Here is a 21,683-nt window from a genome sequence, read left to right as displayed (position 1 = left end):
AATACATCAATCAACAGTAGAAACCTTATATATTAGGTAGTTTATCAATACATCAATCAACAGTAGATAGCCTATATATTCCATCAGGTAGTTTATCAATACCTCAATCTACAGTAAGCTTATATCAGGTAGTTTACCAATACTCCAATCTACAGTAGATAGCTTATATATACCAGGTAGTTTATCATTACTCCAATCTACAGTAGATAGCTTATTTATACCAGGTCGTTTATCAATACTCCAATCTACAGTAGATATCTTATATATATCAGGTAGTTTATCAATACTCCAATCTACAGTAGATATCTTATATATATCAGGTAGTTTATCAATACTCCAATCTACAGTAGATAGCTTATATATCAGGTAGGCCTAATTTATCAATACTCCAATCTACAGTAGATATCTAATATATACCAGGTAAGGTAGTTTATCAATACATTAATCTACAGTAGATAGTTTATATATACCAGGTCATGAGGTAGTTTATCAATATCTCAATCTATAATAGATAGCTTATATAGCAGGTAGTTTATCAATACCCATATCTGCAATAGATATATTCCATCAGGTAGTTTATTAATACCTAAATCTACAGTAGATAGCTTATATATCAGGTAGTTTATCAATACTCCAATCTACAGTAGATAACTTATATATACCAGGTAAGGTAGTTTATCAATACCTCAATCTACAGTAGATGGCCTATATATTCCATCAGGTAGTTTATCAATACCTCAATCTACAGTAGATAGCTTGTATACCAGGTAGTTTATCAATACCCCTATCTACAGTAGATAGCTTATATATACCAGGTAAGGTAGTTTATCAATACTCCAATCTACAGTAGATAACTTATATATACCAGGTAAGGTAGTTTATCAATACCTCAATCTACAGTAGATGGCCTATATATTCCATCAGGTAGTTTATCAATACCTCAATCTACAATAGATAGCCTATATATTCCATCAGGTAGTTTATCAATACCTCAATCCACAGCAGATAGCTTCTATATCAGGAAGTTTATCAATACCCCTATCTACAGTAGATAGCTTATATATACCAGGTAAGGTAGTTTATCAATACTCCAATCTATAGTAGATATCTTATATATATCGGGCAAGGTAGTTTATCAATACCTCAATCTACAGTAGATAGCCTATATATTCCATCAGGTAGTTTATCAATACCTCAATCTACAGTAGATAGTTTGTATATCAGGTAGTTTAACAATACTCCAATCTACAGTAGATAACTTATATATACCAGGTAAGGTAGTTTATCAATACCTCAATCTACAGTAGATAGCTTATATATAGCAGGTAGTTTATCAATACTCCAATCTATAGTAGATATCTTATACATATCAGGTAGTTTAACAATACTCCAATCTATACAGTAGATAACTTATACAGGGTGTCCCAGAATGATCTGTACCGGGAAAGATGGAATTTTTTAGGTATGAAGGGCATGTTGAATGGTCATATTGTTTTGCATTTTAAGTTCTACATATAGTTAGCTTTCTCAGATTTGTTAGTTTTTAAAAATTTGACGTTTCTAGTAGAAGTTATAGAAGATTGCGTAAAAATGATGAATTCTAAGTTTTGACAACATAACCTATTTTGAAAATCTGTAACATTACTAACCGCTCAGCACAAAGTTATTTGGAAAAAGTTATGCAGGTATTTTAGTTGTGCCCTGTTCATATTTCCACTAAATAGCCGATATCTATCTATTATTTATGACGTTACGAAGCAATCATTATATGGAATTAAGGATTTGTGGCCTAATCCCATTCTCTCTTTGGCGGTAGTTTTAAATATAGTTATTGTGGTGTGAGGTCCATGTCATTTGAAATGCTTGCAGAGATCGAATTGGTTGTGGTACAGAAAAGTCGGCTCCTCAATTTACTGTACAGCAGCGTGGATTTCTTTCAAAAACTTACTGGCAAACCGGCAGCTATGTTGAGACGCAAAGAAGATTCATTAGACGATAGTGTATAACGTAAAGAAGTTTCACGAGCACGGAACTGTCAGGAATCGGCAGAGTGAAGCTTCAGGTGCTCGTAAGACTGTAAGAACTAGAGCGAACATTGCAGCTGTCCGGCAAGCTTTAAGGCGCAACCCCAACAGTAGTTGTCGTCGAAATGCTGTGCCAAACATCCCACGTTCTTCATTTCATCGTATCGTGCCATTTTTCAAAGGTATGCGAGTCGTTTTTCATCGATTTTACATTATTGCATGCCACGCCAAAACAAATAAAGGTAGCGTGCTGAAATTAACAGAATAGGTAGGAGACATATCCAACATTATAATGCTGGTATCAAAAATAGATACACTGCCCGTCTTCTATTTTTAGTTATTTTTGCAAACACGGTACAAATCATTCTGGGACACCCTGTATATACCAGGTAAGGTAGTTTATCAATACCTCAATCTACAGTAGATAGCTTATATATCAGGTAGTTTATCAATACTCCAATCTACAGTAGATAACTTATATATACCAGGTAAGGTAGTTTATCAATACCTCAATCTACAGTAGATGGCCTATATATTCCATCAGGTAGTTTATCAATACCTCAATCTACAGTAGATAGCTTGTATACCAGGTAGTTTATCAATACCCCTATATACAGTAGATAGCTTATATATACCAGGTAAGGTAGTTTATCAATACTCCAATCTACAGTAGATAACTTATATATACCAGGTAAGGTAGTTTATCAATACCTCAATCTACAGTAGATGGCCTATATATTCCATCAGGTAGTTTATCAATACCTCAATCTACAGTAGATAGCTTGTATAGTTTATCAATATTCCTATCTACAGTAGATAGCTTATATATACCAGGTAAGGTAGTTTATCAATACTCCAATCTATAGTAGATATCTTATATATATCGGGCAAGGTAGTTTATCAATACCTCAATCTACAGTAGATAGCCTATATATTCCATCAGGTAGTTTATCAATACCTCAATCTACAGTAGATAGTTTGTATATCAGGTAGTTTAACAATACTCCAATCTACAGTAGATAACTTATATATACCAGGTAAGGTAGTTTATCAATACCTCAATCTACAGTAGATAGCTTATATATAGCAGGTAGTTTATCAATACTCCAATCTATAGTAGATATCTTATACATATCAGGTAGTTTAACAATACTCCAATCTATACAGTAGATAACTTATACAGGGTGTCCCAGAATGATCTGTACCGGGAAAGATGGAATTTTTAGGTATGAAGGGCATGTTGAATGGTCATATTGTTTTGCATTTTAAGTTCTACATATAGTTAGCTTTCTCAGATTTGTTAGTTTTAAAATTTGACGTTTCTAGTAGAAGTTATAGAAGATTGCGTAAAAATGATGAATTCTAAGTTTTGACAACGCAACCTATTTTGAAAATCTGTAACATTACTAACCGTTCAGCACAAAGTTATTTGGAAAAAGTTATGCAGGTATTTTAGTTGTGCCCTGTTCATATTTCCACTAAATAGCCGATATCTATCTATTATTTATGACGTTACGAAGCAATCATTATATGGAATTAAGGATTTGTGGCCTAATCCCATTCTCTCTTTGGCGGTAGTTTTAAATATAGTTATTGTGGTGTGAGGTCCATGTCATTTGAAATGCTTGCAGAGATCGAATTGGTTGTGGTACAGAAAAGTCGGCTCCTCAATTTACTGTACAGCAGCGTGGATTTCTTTCAAAAACTTACTGGCAAACCGGCAGCTATGTTGAGACGCAAAGAAGATTCATTAGACGATAGTGTATAACGTAAAGAAGTTTCACGAGCACGGAACTGTCAGGAATCGGCAGAGTGAAGCTTCAGGTGCTCGTAAGACTGTAAGAACTAGAGCGAACATTGCAGCTGTCCGGCAAGCTTTAAGGCGCAACCCCAACAGTAGTTGTCGTCGAAATGCTGTGCCAAACATCCCACGTTCTTCATTTCATCGTATCGTGCCATTTTTCAAAGGTATGCGAGTCGTTTTTCATCGATTTTACATTATTGCATGCCACGCCAAAACAAATAAAGGTAGCGTGCTGAAATTAACAGAATAGGTAGGAGACATATCCAACATTATAATGCTGGTATCAAAAATAGATACACTGCCCGTCTTCTATTTTTAGTTATTTTTGCAAACACGGTACAAATCATTCTGGGACACCCTGTATATACCAGGTAAGGTAGTTTATCAATACCTCAATCTACAGTAGATAGCTTATATATCAGGTAGTTTATCAATACTCCAATCTACAGTAGATAACTTATATATACCAGGTAAGGTAGTTTATCAATACCTCAATCTACAGTAGATGGCCTATATATTCCATCAGGTAGTTTATCAATACCTCAATCTACAGTAGATAGCTTGTATACCAGGTAGTTTATCAATACCCCTATATACAGTAGATAGCTTATATATACCAGGTAAGGTAGTTTATCAATACTCCAATCTACAGTAGATAACTTATATATACCAGGTAAGGTAGTTTATCAATACCTCAATCTACAGTAGATGGCCTATATATTCCATCAGGTAGTTTATCAATACCTCAATCTACAGTAGATAGCTTGTATAGTTTATCAATATTCCTATCTACAGTAGATAGCTTATATATACCAGGTAAGGTAGTTTATCAATACTCCAATCTATAGTAGATATCTTATATATATCGGGCAAGGTAGTTTATCAATACCTCAATCTACAGTAGATAGCCTATATATTCCATCAGGTAGTTTATCAATACCTCAATCTACAGTAGATAGTTTGTATATCAGGTAGTTTAACAATACTCCAATCTACAGTAGATAACTTATATATACCAGGTAAGGTAGTTTATCAATACCTCAATCTACAGTAGATAGCTTATATATAGCAGGTAGTTTATCAATACTCCAATATATCAGGTAGTTTAACAATACTCCAATCTATACAGTAGATAACTTATATAAACCAAATAAGATAGTTTATCAATACCTCAATCTACAGTAGATAGCCTATATATTCCACCAGGTAGTTTATCAACACTCCAATCTACAGTAGATAGCTTACATATACCAGGTAAGGTAGTTTATCAATACTCCAATCTATGGTAAATATCGTATATATATCCGGCAAGGTAGTTTATCAATACATCAATCTACAGTAGATAGCTTATGTGTACCAGGTACTTTATCAATACTCCAATCTACAGTAGACAGCTTATATATATAACAGGTCGTTTATCAATACCTCAATCTACAGTAAATAGCTTATATATACCAGGTAAGGTAGTTTATCAATACATCAATCAACAGTAGAAACCTTATATATTAGGTAGTTTATCAATATATCAATCAACAGTAGATAGCCTATATATTCCATCAGGTAGTTTATCAATACCTCAATCTACAGTAAGCTTATGTCAGGTAGTTTACCAATACTCCAATCTACAGTAGATAGCTTATATATACCAGGTAGTTTATCATTACTCCAATCTACAGTAGATAGCTTATTTATACCATGTCGTTTATCAATACTCCAATCAACAGTAGATAGCCTATATATTCCATCAGGTAGTTTATCAATACCTCAATCTACAGTAAGCTTATATCAGGTAGTTTACCAATACTCCAATCTACAGTAGATAGCTTATATATACCAGGTAGTTTATCATTACTCCAATCTACAGTAGATAGATTATTTATACCAGGTCGTTTATCAATACTCCAATCTACAGTAGGTATCTTATATATATCAGGTAGTTTATCAATACTCCAAATACTAGATAGCCTATATATTCCACCAGGTAGTTTATCAATACTCCAATCTACAGTAGATAGCTTACATATACCAGGTAAGGTAGTTTATCAATACTCCAATCTATAGTAAATATCGTATATATATCCGGCAAGGTAGTTTATCAATACATCAATCTACAGTAGATGGCCTATATATTCTATCAGGTAGTTTATCAATACCTCAATCTACAGTAGATAGCTTATATATCAGGTAGTTTATCAATACTCCAATCTACAGTAGATAACTTATATAAACCAGGTACGGTAGTTTATCAATACATCAATCTACAGTAGATAGCCTATATATCCTACAAGGTAGTTTATCAATACCTCAATCTACAGTAGATAGCTTATGTGTACCAGGTAGTTTATCAATACTCCAATCTACAGTAGATAGCTTATATATAACGGGTCGTTTATCAATACCTCAATCTACAGTAAATAGCTTATATATACCAGGTAAGGTAGTTTATCAATACATCAATCAACAGTAGAAACCTTTATATATATTAGGTAGTTTATCAATACATCAATCAACAGTAGATAGCCTATATATTCCATCAGGTAGTTTATCAATACCTCAATCTACAGTAAGCTTATATCAGGTAGTTTACCAATACTCCAATCTACAGTAGATAGCTTATATATACCAGGTAGTTTATCATTACTCCAATCTACAGTAGATAGCTTATTTATACCAGGTCGTTTATCAATACTCCAATCTACAGTAGATATCTTATATATATCAGGTAGTTTATCAATACTCCAATCTACAGTAGATATCTTATATATATCAGGTAGTTTATCAATACTCCAATCTACAGTAGATAGCTACAGTAGAGATCTTATATATATCAGGTAGTTTATCAATACTCCAATCTACAGTAGATATCTTATATATATCAGGTAGTTTATCAACACTCCAATCTACAGTAGATAACTTATATATACCAGGTAAGGTAGTTTATCAATACCTCAATCTACAGTAGATGGCCTATATATTCCATCAGGTAGTTTATCAATACCTCAATCTACAGTAGATAGCTTGTATACCAGGTAGTTTATCAATACCCCTATCTACAGTAGATAACTTATATATACCAGGTAAGGTAGTTTATCAATATCTCAATCTACAGTAGATGGCCTATATATTCCATCAGGTAGTTTATCAATACCTGAATCTACAGTAGATAGCTTGTATACCAGGTAGTTTATCAATACCCCTATCTACAGTAGATAGCTTATATATACCAGGTAAGGTAGTTTATCAATACTCCAATCTATAGTAGATATCTTATATATATCGGGCAAGGTAGTTTATCAATACATCAATCTACAATAGATAGCCTATATATTCCATCAGGTAGTTTATCAATACCTCAATCTACAGCAGATAGCTTCTATATCAGGAAGTTTATCAATACCCCTATCTACAGTAGATAGCTTATATATACCAGGTAAGGTAGTTTATCAATACTCCAATCTATAGTAGATATCTTATATATATCGGGCAAGGTAGTTTATCAATACCTCAATCTACAGTAGATAGCCTATATATTCCATCAGGTAGTTTATCAATACCTCAATCTACAGTAGATAGTTTGTATATCAGGTAGTTTAACAATACTCCAATCTACAGTAGATAACTTATATATACCAGGTAAGGTAGTTTATCAATACCTCAATCTACAGTAGATGGCCTATATATTCCATCAGGTAGTTTATCAATACATCAATCTACAGTAGATAGCTTGTATACCAGGTAGTTTATCAATACCCCTATCTACAGTAGATAGCTTATATATACCAGGTAAGGTAGTTTATCAATACTCCAATCTGTAGTAGATATCTTATATATATCGGGCAAGGTAGTTTATCAATACCTCAATCTACAGTAGATGGCCTATATATTCCATCAGGTAGTTTATCAATACCTCAATCTATAGTAGATAGCTTCTATATCAGGAAGTTTATCAATACTCCAATCTACAGTAGATATCTTATATATACCAGGTAAGGTAGTTTATCAATACATCAATCTACAGTAGATAGCTTATCAGATATAGTTTATCAATACATCAATCTGCAGTAGATAGTTTATATATACCAGGTAGTATAGCCTATATATGGCAGGTAGTTTATCAATACCCATAAATATTCCATACTAGGTATCGGTAGTTTATCAATACATCAATCTACAGTATATCCTTTATCAATTTTCTTTGTAGTTTAGTTGCCTGATGAAGACATAGTCGAAAGCTAGCAATTATCAATATCAATAAAATTACTGCTACGTCCGTTGTATCGCATTTCTCCCGTGAATCTACAGTATTATATATATAGCTTACATACACCAGGTAGTTGTTTATATCTACAGTAGGTAGCTTATATGTATAGGTAGTTTATCAATACATCAATTTACAGTAGATAGCCTACATATACCACCAGGTAGTTTATCAATACCTCAACCTAGTAGATAGCTTAAATATCAGATAGTTTATCAATACCCCTATCTACAGTAGATAGCTTATATATATCAGGTAGTTTATCAATCGACAGTGGATAACTTATATGTACCAGGTAGTTTATCAATACTCCAATCTACAGTAGATAACTTATATAAACCAGGTAAGATAGTTTATCAATACTCCAATCTAGAGTAGTAGTGGTTGTCATTTACAGTGCCTGGGTGCCTGTATAAGTTCTTGACCTGTGTCACTTCTCATGGGCTATTGTTCACTCTAGCATTTTATTAAAATTTAAAAAAAAAATCAATACACCAATCTACAGTATTTAATATCTTACATAATACTATCTCTCTCTCTCTGTGTCAGGTGGCGCTGTGTAGCGCTGCTGTGGTCTTCACAAGAGTACGCCATCTCACTCGATCCGATGCCAAGTGTGTTGCACCTTGCATTCCCTGGTTAGAAACCAGCTTCACGTCATTAGTCCAAGATGTTGGTGGACGCCCTCTTCCTCGTTTGCCTTCCATGGCCCCTTGCAAAATCTGTTTTTCTACACCTCCATGTTTCCTGACAATATGGCCAAAGTACTTCAGCTTTCTCTCCATTATGCCGCTTCTGATGGTTAGACTTGTACCAATCTTGTCAAGGATCCAGGAATTTGTTCTCCTGTCTTTCCATGTCACTCGTAGAAGCCTCCTGTAACACCACATCTCAAAAGCATCTACTCTTTTCCTGTCATTCTTGGTCATAGCCCAAGACTCGCATCCGTAAGTTGCAATGGAAAACACAGTTGCACGGAAGTAGGCGTACCTTGAGGTCAATGGATAGGCCTCTGCTTTTCCATATGCTTGACATGCCCTGCACAGTTGTCCTTGCAATAGCCAGTCTTCTCTTAATTTCAGTTGTGCTGTCACCACTGTTGTTAATCATTGAACCCAGATATTCAAATTGCTTCACCTCCTCAATCTGTTGTCCATCTATCACAAACTCATCACTTTTTCTCTCTCTGTCTACAACCATTATTTTTGTCTTCTTTGTGTTCAGGAGAAGGTGTTTTTCTTCACTGGCCTCTTTGATGCGCTTCAAAAGATCAATCAGCTCTACTCTGCTGCTACAAATAAGAGTGGTATCATCGGCGTACCTCAGGTTAGTAATTCTTGTACCGCCAAACTTCACTCCACCTTCAAACCCCTCCAAAGCTGTTCTCATTATGTCTTCAGAGTAGATGTTAAATAGGTTTGGTGATAGCACACAGCCCTGTCGTAAGCCTCTTCCAATCTTGAACCAATCTGTGTCTCCACTACTTGTTCTGACTGCCGATTCTTGGTCTTCATATAAGCAGCTGATCAGATCCACAAGATGACTTGGAAAACCCATCTTTTCATAGTTTCCCACATCTGAGGGTGGCTAACACAGTCAAAAGCTTTACTGTAATCTATGAAGCACATGTAAAGAGGAAGTCTATGCTCTCTGCATTTCTCAATCACATTCCTGATATTGACAATTTGGTCCCTAGTACCCCTTCCTTCACGAAATCCTGCCTGCTCATCAGATATTTCCTGCTCCATTTTGTTCTTCATTCTCTTGATGATGATCTTCAGAAGCACTTTACTTGCATGACAAATCAGGCTGATGGTCCGTGATTGGCACACTCTTTTTCAAATTTCCTTCTTTGGCAGTGGAATAAATACTGCCCTGCACCAGTCTCTCGGCCATTTCTTCTTTTTCCAGATGATACCACATAGACGCCACATTAGGTCTATCCCTTCTTTCCCAGTTGCCTTCCACAACTCAGAAGCTACATTATCAATGCCAGGTGACTTAGCATTTTTCATTTGTTCCATGGCAAGCTCAACTTCAGATCTCAATGGTGGAGGTTCTTCCTCACTCGTTTCACACTGTACATACACCTTGTCATCTTGTGCCTCAAACAGCTGGGAACTATACTGAACCCATCGCCTTTTGATGTCTACACTTTCGGTAAGAGTGTTACCTTTCTCATCATTTATAACATCCATCCTGGGGGTCCACTTCTTGGTAAGTTCTTTGGCAATACCAAAAGCTATTTTTGAGTCACCCTTACATCTTTCCATTTCCACACACTTCCTTTCGATGTAGTTTCTTTTGTCCTCCTTAACACTTTTGGAGACCTCTTTGTTTAAGCGTGCCCATTCTTCCTTTCCTCCATCTGCCTTTGCTCTCTTCCTGTCATCAGCTAGGTTTAAGGTCTGCTGAGAGATCCACGGCTGTTTCCGTTTCATCTTTCTAGGGATGTACTTCTTTGCTGTGCTCTGGACTGCTTCTTTCATGTCTTCCCACAATTCATTTGGGGTCTGCTCCTCTTCATTAACTTTCAGTAACTCATCAAACCTGTTCTTCACATCTACTGAATATTGAGTGGGAATGTTGTCAACATCATACCTGGTAGGTGGTGCATTGTCTCTCTTAGCTCTCAGTTTTAGTTTTACTTTGGCTACAAGTAGCTGATGGTCACTACCACAGTCAGCGCCTGGTCGTGTCCTGACATTTTGGAGTGATGTTCTCCACCTCTTCCTGACCATGATGTAATCGATGATGTATAGATAATACTATAGGTAGTGTATATCCTCAGTAGATCGCTTATATGTACCATGTAGTTTATCAATACATCAATCTATAGTAGATGACAGTTGATGATGGTGAAGAGGCCATGGTACACCACTGTCTACAGAAGATAGCTTATCAGGTAGTTTATCAATACTCCAATCTACAGTAGATCTACCACTGATACTACTACTACTGATATAGCTTATAGCATTTTAGAAGTTTTATTTAATATAAATATGTAAGTCACCAATTAATTGCACTCACCTCTAATAGTTTATTATGTTCCTTTACAGGATTTGATTAATGCCTACATAGAACTTGGTGCTATGACTGCCCTCCTGTTGAAATACGGTGACTACTACAACCCAGAAGGAAAACAGGAAGTGAAATTCTTTGAAGATGCAATGGACAAAATGAAGGGAATTGTGGAGTTTGAAACTAAACTTGCTGAGGTTTGTAATATAATATGTGAACTTGTCTCAAATGTGTTTGGAGGCAGGATATTAAGATTAAGATAAAACTACCCAACCATGCCACAGACATTCTTTTCTTCTTCTCCCCTTTTTTTGACCTTGGCCAAATCTGCAGAGTTTGAGTTTTGAGGACCTTCATTATACAGACATGCTCCTTAGGCCAAGAGAAAGCAGTTGTGTGTTTCTGCATGCTACATCTCCAAAATGCATGGTTAGGATCCAATTGATATTTTTAAAATCATATATACAAAACATGCTATGTTTTGGCATAATTACTTTAATTTATTTTAAAGCTCTAAATAGGTCTTCCAGTTTTAAAACTATTTAAAAATGTGTTAGAAATCACAATTTCAAATTTCTGAAAAAAAAACCCCATTCTGCCATTTTCAAAATTGAAGTCACATTCTTTTGTGCAGTAAAACTCTTGTTCCTTATTTCAAGATAATGGTCACTCAAGTGTGGACAAAAAAACCCCATTGGTAGCCTTATATAGAGTCAAAATTACAGCATGATCCTGTCAGCATTTCCATGACAGCAGTGCAAAATGATATACACTCCTGACAGGTAGCCTACATGTATCCCTCCTAAAATCTTCAGGAGAAAAAAACCCGGCAAAAATGACCTTATATACTAAAAGAACTAACATTTCTGATGCAAAAAGAAACCTGGCATTGTTTTTATACCCATTTTTGAAGACTTACAGCAACTTTGCTACATATTCCACAGGTATTAGTGATAAGTTGGGATTTGATCATCCTATTCATGCAACTGGCTTTTCTGCTAGTCCTGCCTGTTTCCTGCTCAAACGATTAGCTTTGCTTTCCTGATCGATGTTGACAATTTTTGTCACTGCAGAAAATTAGCTGTTGTGTCTGTTGCAACAGCAAAATGCCCACAAGATGGCGGACTGCATGCTTTGCCTTTAGTCTTGCTCTATAAAGCCTAGCGTGGAAACCTAAAACGAATCAAGCCCCTCCATCCAGGGACAGCTCTTGTGACCATCTTTAGCAGTTTTAGTTGAAACACCCCTAGGCCCTGACTGCAATCACACCTGTCTCCAAGAGTGTAATTTGTACAATATTTTGAAATGTTAAATTTCAATTCTTTCATAATTTTCATTTCTGACAGGCCTTTGTTCCTGAAGATGATCTAGAAGATCCAGAAGATGTTTATAATAAAATGAGTATGGAGCAATTTGCAGACTCCATGCCAGAGGTAGGTACTTAGGCATAGATCTAAAATAATTAGAGGCTCTATTACAAAACTGTTATTGGGCACTAGAGTGTCAACATATCAGCACTAATCTGCAAGATCTGTGCTAGCTGCTGGTTCATCATTGCATTACATACTTACTCTTCTCACCTTCAAAGCATTGAACGAGCTGAAGATGCACCTTTTTTTAACTTGAATAATAATTAGATTCATGGACATGTTGCCAATTGACTTATTACATGCATATCATCATATGTATTCATTTCAGTTTGATATACCTCTGTATCTCAACCTAATGTTCAACACCACATTATCTAAGGATGAAGATGTTTTGGTCTATACTCCAGAATACTTTGTGAGGCTTAATGACATCATCAAAGAGACACCAGAACAGTAAGTTGTATCCATTAATTCATCTATGTTCACATTCCTTCCTGCCTTCCTTTCTTCCTTCCTTCCTTCCTTCCTTCCTTCCTTCCTTCCTTCCTTCCTTCCTTCCTTCCTTTCTTTCTTTCTTTCTTTCTTTCTTTCTTTCTTTCTTTCTTTCTTTCTTTCTTTCTTTCTTTCTTTCTTTCTTTCTTTCTTTCTTTCTTTCTTTCTTTCTTTCTTTTCTTTCTTTCTTTCTTTCTTTCTTTCTTTCTTTTGTCTTTTCTTTCAATCTTTCTTTCTTCTTTCCTTTTCTTCTTTCTTTTCTTTTTTCTTTCTTTCCTTCTTTATTTTTCTTTCTTTCTTTCTTTTTTTCCTTTTCTTCTTTCTGTTTTCCTTCTTTCTGTTTTCTTTCTTTCTTTCTTTTTTAATTTCTTTCTTTCTCTCCTTCCTTATTTCCTACCTCCTCCACCCCTGTTATCCCTCCTTTCCTTCCCCCATCCCTTCCTTCTTTGTAAACTCTTTCCTTTCATTTTTCATTGGTATAGAGAAGGTATTCCATTGTTAACAAACTAATCTTGCTCATCTTTTCAGAGTTATCCAAGACTATATCGTTTGGCAGACCATGTTTCCTATGCTGCCCTATCTCTCATCTTCATTTCAATCAATTTATGCGGCATTCATGCATGTGTTATATGGATCAGGGGAAAACGGGGGTGGTGGTACACCACTATGGGAGATCTGTGTTAGTGAAACTCAGGATGCTCTGGGTGAAGTTACTGGGGCATTGTTTGTACAAGAGCACATGTCAGCTGATACAAAGATACAGGTAAGAATCCATGGGGAGGGGTGTGAGGAGTAAGAATCTGTGGAGAGGGGTGTCAGGAGTACCGGTAAGAATCTGTGGAGAGGGGTGTGAGGAGTAAGAATCTGTGGGGAGGGGTGTGAGGAGTTAGAATCTGTGGAAGGGGTGTGAGGAGTAAGAATATGTGGGGAGGGGTGTGAGGAGTAAGAATCTGTCAGAGGGGTGTGAGGAGTAAGAATCTGTGGGAGGGGTGTGTGGAGAAAGAATCTGTGGGAGGGGTGTGAGGAGTTAGAATCTGTGGAAGGGGTGTGAGGAGTAAGAATCTGTGGGGAGGGGTGTGAGGAATAAGAATCTGTGGGAGGGGTGTGAGGAGTAAGAATCTGTGGGAGGGGTGTGTGGAGTAAGAATCTGTGGGAGGGGTGTGAGGAGTTAGAATCTGTGGGAGGGGTGTGAGGAGTAAGAATCTGTGGGGAGGGGTGTGAGGAGTAAGAATCTGTGGGAGGGGTGTGAGGAGTAAGAATCTGTGGGAGGGGTGTGGAGAAAGAATCTGTGGGAGGGGTGTGAGGAGTTAGAATCTGTGGAAGGGGTGTGAGGAGTAAGAATCTGTTGGGAGGAGTGTGAGGAATAAGAATCTGCGGGGAGGTGTGTGAGGAGTAAGAATCTGTGGAGAGGGGTGTGAGGAGTAAGAATCTGTGGGGAGGGGTGTGAGGAGTAAGAATCTGTGGGAGGGGAATCTGTGGGAGGGGTGTGAGGAGTTAGAATCTGTGGGAGGGGCAACCAAGGCAAAAACTTGTTGGCTATCACTTTGCATTTAAACATCCTTGGCTACCACTCCAATTATGGTGATGATAGGAATGGCAGCAACTTTTGCCTGTACCGGGCCCCAGACAGTAGCCCCAAAGCGCCACATCCATATGGTGTGAAAAGATACAAGAGTGAATCTTTTTGCATTGGAACTATTATGCATTGACAGCAACTTTATGTTGAACATTGGTATTTTTGTTAACCCCAATATGTAATAGTCCTAATGCAAAAAGATTTGTCCATGTATCTCTTCACCTGAATAGTCACTTAGGGGGCACGGGCCCTTTGGGGCTACTGTCTGAGCCTCTGTACAGGTTAAAGTTGCTGCCATTGGTATTTTTGTAGATCCCAACATATAATAGCTCCAATGCAAAAAAATGTATTATGACACTACGGAGGAAAAGACTGTTCCATACACTACATTTACTTGACCATTGATGATTTAATGTCTCTGGTTGAAATCATTTCGTCGGACGCATCACATACTGGTCTATCTCGAAAAACATGCATTTAAAAAAAATGGCAATTGAAAATCTTCGTGTTAAGTTTACTTTTTCTATTATTTAATAAGACTATAGATTTTCATGAAAGTGGTTTTAAATTAAATCATATACTTAAAAGATTTATTTAAGTGGAATCTTGAATTATATTTACGTATGCAATATTGCTTAAAACTACACTAAAGTTGTAGTTCTGTATGTGAAATAGTTAATTCCCTATATCGTATTTAAAGTGCATCACATACTGGTCTATCTTGTGGGCTATCTCGAAGTTCGCGAACGGTGACGCTGATTTTAGACGATCACATACCGTCTATCTCAAGCTTATCGAGATAGACCAGTATGTAATGCACTTTAAATACGATATCGGGAAATTAACAATTTCACATACAGAACTACAACTTACGTGTAGTTTTAAGCAATATTGCATACGTAAATATAATTAAAGATTCCACTTAAATAAATCTGTTAAGTATGTGCTTTAATTTAAAACCACATTCATGAAAATCCATAATCTAATTAAATTATAGAAAGGTAAACTTAATACGCAGATTTTCAATTGAGATTTTCTATAAATGCGTGTTTTTTCGAGATAGATCAGTATGTGAAAACCGTATTTTGTAAAAATCATAGATAGTTCCAATTTAATATTTTATAACTAATTATTTAGGAAAAATTGAGGTCTGTAATTTGTTGAATTAGAAGAGCTTCGTAAAAAAGAACCATACACCAATTTTCTCAGAAAAGTCAAAAATTCAAGATAGACCAGTATGTGATGCACCCGACGATTTGTAACTTAACTTATGTACATCGTAACTTTATCACAGGTGGAAGAAATCCTGACAAACATCCGTCAAACTTTCATTGGCAATCTGCCATCATTAGACTGGATGGAGGAGTCTACTAAAGCTAAAGCCAAGACTAAAGCTACTGCTATGACGGATAAAGTAGGCTGGCCTGATTGGCTGCTCAATCAGCAACAATTGGATGCATCTGTGAAAGCGGTAAGACTGTGACCAGCTATGAGTTATACCAAGGGGAATTGAGCAGGAATTGCTGTGATGAAATTAAAACAACACAAATGGATTCCCTGTTATGAGCAAAGTTTTAATATTTAAGATTTAAAGCTCTCTGTTTAGTTACCGTACATTTTGTCCCCTCATTGAGCAAAACTATACTAGAAATTTCAGTATTCAAATTTCGTATCACATATTTCAAACTACAATTTGAACGCATGACTTTGGATACAGTAATTAAAATACTAACCAATCACGAGTGAGTTGGTATGGTTGAATTCACTTCCGCATTATGTACGCACAATTATACACACTTGCGTACATCGCGTAGTGTCATGCTATATTCATTCAGTTGAAATTTCTAGTATGATTACCCCCTCATGATCCAAAACAAACTTTATTCCCCATTTAATTCATGCATTTTGCCCTGGTGCAAACATTGATCAGTCTATGAAATGGTTTTACTCTGCTTAGAACAAAAAACAAAACAAAAACAAAACAAGCAAGCAAGAACAAAGAACAAATTAATAAACAACAAATAACAGTTTTTTCATATTTTTCCAAGGGGGCACTGTGCTTCATTTTTTCATTGAATAACACGATCTTTGGCCTTGCCTAGCAACGACCATGTGATTGGTCACTTCTCAAAAGCTGTGTTTACGCCGTAAGTGTTGGTCTTTGCGTAGTACGCTCGATGCAAATACCTGTGCATACCCAAGTTGGCTCTCATGATCGAGAATTAGATATTCTGCCTATAGTGTGACAGTTCTCACAGACAGGGCCGTTCCTAGGGATTTTGCCGCCCTAGGCAAAGCCTCTCCCTGCCGCCCCACCAAAGCATACCAAAAGGTGTTAATTACCCCCTTAAAAACTCTATCAGTTTTAACGTATTTGTATACTGCACACGACCGTTTTCCTTAGTGGCGTAGATTTCTTTTTGATATTGGTGGTTTGACAAAATGTGGTGAAACATAGTGAATTCAGCACCTTTTGGCGACATAACAAGTATATGGTAAAAATGCGTGCGAAGCGAGCGAAAAATTTTGCTATTCTGAAGTTCAAATATGGTGCAAAAATGGAGGAAAAAAATGCACTTTTGGGACTAAAATGGCCAAATATGAGGTTAATTTGTCAGAAACCCACATACAGGCGTCAACATGGGGGGATGATTGTATGGCCATCCCCTCTGGCAAAATATTGTGTAATTGTCCCCCAGCCCCCCGGGATCTACGCCTATGATTTTCCTTCTTTTCTGTATGTTTTATCCCACTTTTTGTTTTTCTTCGGCACTTTCTGTTTTATGTTTCTTTCTCCTCTCTTCTATTTTTTCTTCTGCTTTTTCACTGCCCATTTTCATCTTCCTTTTCTCTGCCCCATTTCTTCCCCGTGATTTCTTCTTTCCTTTTCTCAGGTCCCCCTTTCTTTTCCTTTTCCGCCCTATTTTCTGTTTCTATTTTCGGCCCTTGTTATTTTTCCTCCCATTTTTTTTTTTGTTTTATCGGCCCCTTTTCTGTCTCCATTCCGGTGTTTTCGCGCCCCTCTGCGTTTGCCCTAGGCGACCGCCTTACCTGGCCTAATGGTCGGAACGGCCCTGCTCACAGAGAACACATTTTCAGCTTAATGATTTCTATGGCTCCATGAAACCAATATTATGTCATTTTCATGTCTTACCTTAGATCAGAGTGCCTGATGACAATCCATATTATGTTGTTTAATTCATATCTTACCTTAGATCATTGTGGATCCTGATGACCAGTTTCTTAATATGCTTTGGGTGAGACTATATACCATGGAGGCAAATCTCAACCTTCTTGGAAAGCCTGTCAACAAATCACAGTAGGTGGTAGTACGGTGTGTGTGTGTGGGTGAAGGGGGTGGGGTGTATGTGGGGGTACAGGAGAGGCCCCCAATGCTTCTTGTTATGATGTTATGTCACAGAGACAGTTGCAGTATAGGATCACAAACTCTGTAGTCAAAATTTTGCTTTTGACCAAGTTTTGAACAGTTCTAGTCCTGTACTTCCATCCCAACAAAGAACCATTGAGAGAACCAGTGTAGTGGTGGTGGTTGTAGTATCCAAGGGGGCATCAAGAAAAGTGCACCAAGGAAAAGAAAAAGAAACCAACCTCCAACCCTGGGGAACTAGGAGCACACCTAAGATTTTGTTATTATTGAGGTATTATAGGACTTAAAAAAAATTAATGAGAGCAGGTAGGGCAACTATTTGATTATATTTCATATGTTAATATTGCATACTGTGAACATTTCAGGAAAATATAATAAGGGCATTATGAAGGAATTGGCTTTAATATAAAAATACAAAAATGGCCAAATATGAGGTTAATTTGGTCAAGAACCCACTTAAAGGCATCACACATGGGGGATGATTGTATGGACCATTCCTCCTATATAGGCCATTTGGCTTCCTCGAGATGGTGGCGTCCGTGTGTGATACATGTACGATCAAAGGTGGTGTATCTGTAGGGTATAGTCACTTATGCATTGCGCACTACAGATGCACCTACTTTGATCACACATGTAACACACAAGGACACTCTCTCAAAAAAGACAAATGGACTATAAGAATTTTACTTGGGATTGATATTTACAATCTGTTGCTCGATCTTTTCCTGTCTGTCAGCCATGTTGTCTTACTGTCCCCAATCTTTTCCTGTCTGTCTGCTTTGTTGTCTCACTGTCTTGCTAATGTTAATTGTTTTCTCTTTATCATTATAGTTTTCAAATGAGTTCAGATGTAGTTAATGCCTACTATGATCCTACATCAAATGAAATGGCCTTCCCAGCAGGAATTCTTCAACCCCCATTCTACAGCTCCAACAGCCCTATGTAAGTGTGTCATATCCTATATAGATGTACATGTATGTAAGTACACTATCTTTGTCTCTGTTGGTACTGCCTAGTCCAGCTTCATATTAAAAAAAAACATGCAGTGATTTATAGTGCGCTACGCACAGGCACAACGCCTAGACGTTGATCCACAATCCTCAGCACACTTTACATTTCATAAATAAAATATGGCATGACCTACAGTATAATATAAATGCTGAAACTTACCAAAACTTATCAGCGGCATACCGGGTAATTTTTTTTTTTAAATTTTACAAAAGGGGCACACTTTCCGAATTTGTCCCACTGACCAGGTCCCATATCCATACTGGGACAAATGTGTGTGCAAAAATGTGCAATTTTAATGCTAAAATGGGTCAAAATGGGGTTACATGACCATACGATGGTACCCAGCACTTTAAGCAAGTCCGCTACCCCCTTCCCACGACCCCCAAAATGGTTGCGACCCACAATTTGGGAACTGCTGGCCGGCTCAATTTTTATTAAAATTGTGGTTATATAAAATAATGTTAAAAGATTCACTTGTCACATTTCTTATCTGATCCATTTCAGAGAGCACAAATATTTCACAAATCTTAATTTGAGTTAATAAAAACAATGTAGGATCAAGCTACAGGCTATTTTGTTGTTATTGTTCACATCTGTGATATTGCATGATCATTGCAGGGCTGTGAACTATGGAGGCATAGGAGTCGTATTGGGTCATGAGCTCACCCATGGGTTTGATGATAATGGACGCAAGTATGATGAATTTGGCAACCTGAATGACTGGTGGGATGACAAGTCTACAGCTCAATATGAGAAAAGAGCACAATGCATGACGAGACAATATGATAACTATCAAGTCGCTGAAAATGTCACAGTAAGGAATACTCTTTTTAGGTCAATTTTCTTCAATTTGGATTGGGTTTTTCATAAAACATTTCATTAGAAATAGTTTTGAAGTAGAACTGCCTCAGTCCTAATGACAAAATGCAGCATGCAAAGCCTACCCTACTCAAAAAAATTTGAAAATACAAAAGACTCCCTATTGAAGCATTTTCATTAAATTTACCCAAGCCAGGCTAAGCACAAACAACAGCATTCTTCCCATCTATACCTACCAGGCCCACACATGCAATATGGGAACATCACCACTTACCTGCAGGCAGCAGGGTTCTTTACTGAGTTAGCACAGGCTCTGTGCTGTACTCTGATACCTATGATGATCCAAGATACCTCGCTGCACTGAGTGCTTGATTTGCTTGCTATTTGAGAGGCGTCACGGTTTGTGAGCCTCGCTACGCTCGTTGCTTGCTTCGCTCGCTATTCGAGAGGCGTCACGGTTTGTGAACGGGGCTAGTTCTATACTGGGTCTGTAGTCCAACCAGGGGAACCCCAATTCTTAATTTGTTTGCACAGCAAAGTTGTACTCTATCCATCAACTGCTGCTATTCTCTGTCTTCCACAAACCGCAAAAGCCAGGTAATCAGCTAGTGAAAACATAAAAGAAAACAAAATATGCAAAACCAAATACCTTATTTCTACTCACTATTTTTGATTCAGATTAATGGTCTGGCAACTCTAGGAGAAAACATAGCAGATAATGGAGGCATTCACACTGCTTTCAAAGCCTTCCAATCCTACATGAACACCAAACAAGGGCAGAAAGAGCCCCTTTATCCAGGGATACAAAATTACACCCAGGAACAACTCTTCTTCATCGGGATGGCACAAATTTGGTGCGTCAAAGCTACTCCTGAAAGCACCCTCCTTCGGGTATTAACAAATGAACATGCTCCTCGAAAAATTTAGGTAAGTTTGTGATTAATAAGATCATAGTCAAGTTTAATGATTAATTCATATATTAAATTATTCTTCTTTCTTAATATTCATTTTTCAACTTAGCACGATGTTTTCTTTTGATTTTACTATACAGAATAAAAGGAATGGTAAGTAACATGCAGGAGTTTGCTACAGCCTTCCAGTGCCCGTCAGATGCTCCTATGAATCCCAACAAGAAATGTGTAGTGTGGTAATCATAGTAAAAAATAGACCTTTTCATATCAAAGTTTTCCGAAGTGATCATCATAGGCAGTTCTTAGGCGCACACTTACACCAGTCGTGTGTTGCGTCAATGCACGTAGGTGAGGAGCGTTTATGTGTATTTACGCGGGCGTGTAAAGACGCTTGCATCCATGTGATTATTTTGCGAACATTTCCGATTCCGATTCACACGATATGAAAAGGTCTATAGACTAAATGATATAGAAGAAAAATTGGCAACAACCCATCACAAGTGACTTCACTTGAAATCAGTAAGACTTCATCCAATGATATCTGTGACCCAATTTTGTCCACTCGGGCTAATTTCGGCAAAATACAAAACTATAAAATAGCCAGAAAGTGTTTTGTCTCAAGTTGAGAGTAACGCCGCATTGGATTTCGGAGTGGCAGATTTGAATTGGTGTGTTTACGTGGTTGTGTTGCCAGCATACAGACAAATCCTGTGGAATTAGACTAGTGCGCGTAATTCAAATCTGTCACTGTGAAATCCAACATGGCATTACTCTCAACTTGGGCCGAGACAAATTAAAGGTGTGATTTTTTAGCCAATTGAGATTTTGAAAGTTTTTCCATATCTAGCCAGAGATAAAAGTATTTTTCTGAAGTTGTGTCATTACAATATCAAAACAATTGACTAAAATATAACTAATGCCAAATTAAAAGTCATTGACCTTTGATCAAGTTTCATTTACTACACATCACTTCTAACCCTCCGCTATGCTTATGGAGAGAACATGAGAT

At 37.0% G+C, this 21,683-nt stretch overlaps 1 protein-coding gene across 1 annotated transcript in view; it reads left to right on the top strand.

Moving 5' to 3' along the window:
• Window positions 1–20,690, top strand: part of LOC140151724 (endothelin-converting enzyme homolog) — a 38,793-nt gene extending 18,103 nt beyond the window's left edge. The window contains exons 6-14 of the mRNA XM_072174065.1: window positions 11,146–11,304; window positions 12,454–12,540; window positions 12,806–12,930; window positions 13,498–13,732; window positions 15,840–16,016; window positions 17,761–17,864; window positions 18,765–18,875; window positions 19,563–19,758; window positions 20,442–20,690. Coding sequence (XP_072030166.1) covers window positions 11,146–11,304; window positions 12,454–12,540; window positions 12,806–12,930; window positions 13,498–13,732; window positions 15,840–16,016; window positions 17,761–17,864; window positions 18,765–18,875; window positions 19,563–19,758; window positions 20,442–20,690 — 1,443 coding nt within the window. The remainder of the gene's footprint in view (window positions 1–11,145; window positions 11,305–12,453; window positions 12,541–12,805; window positions 12,931–13,497; window positions 13,733–15,839; window positions 16,017–17,760; window positions 17,865–18,764; window positions 18,876–19,562; window positions 19,759–20,441) is intronic.
• Window positions 20,691–21,683: the final 993 nt, after the last annotated feature.

This window comes from Amphiura filiformis, chromosome 1 (assembly GCF_039555335.1).
Source record: "Amphiura filiformis chromosome 1, Afil_fr2py, whole genome shotgun sequence".
In the NCBI taxonomy this organism is placed as follows: domain Eukaryota; kingdom Metazoa; phylum Echinodermata; class Ophiuroidea; order Amphilepidida; family Amphiuridae; genus Amphiura; species Amphiura filiformis.
This window is presented reverse-complemented; position numbering and strand designations above follow the sequence as displayed.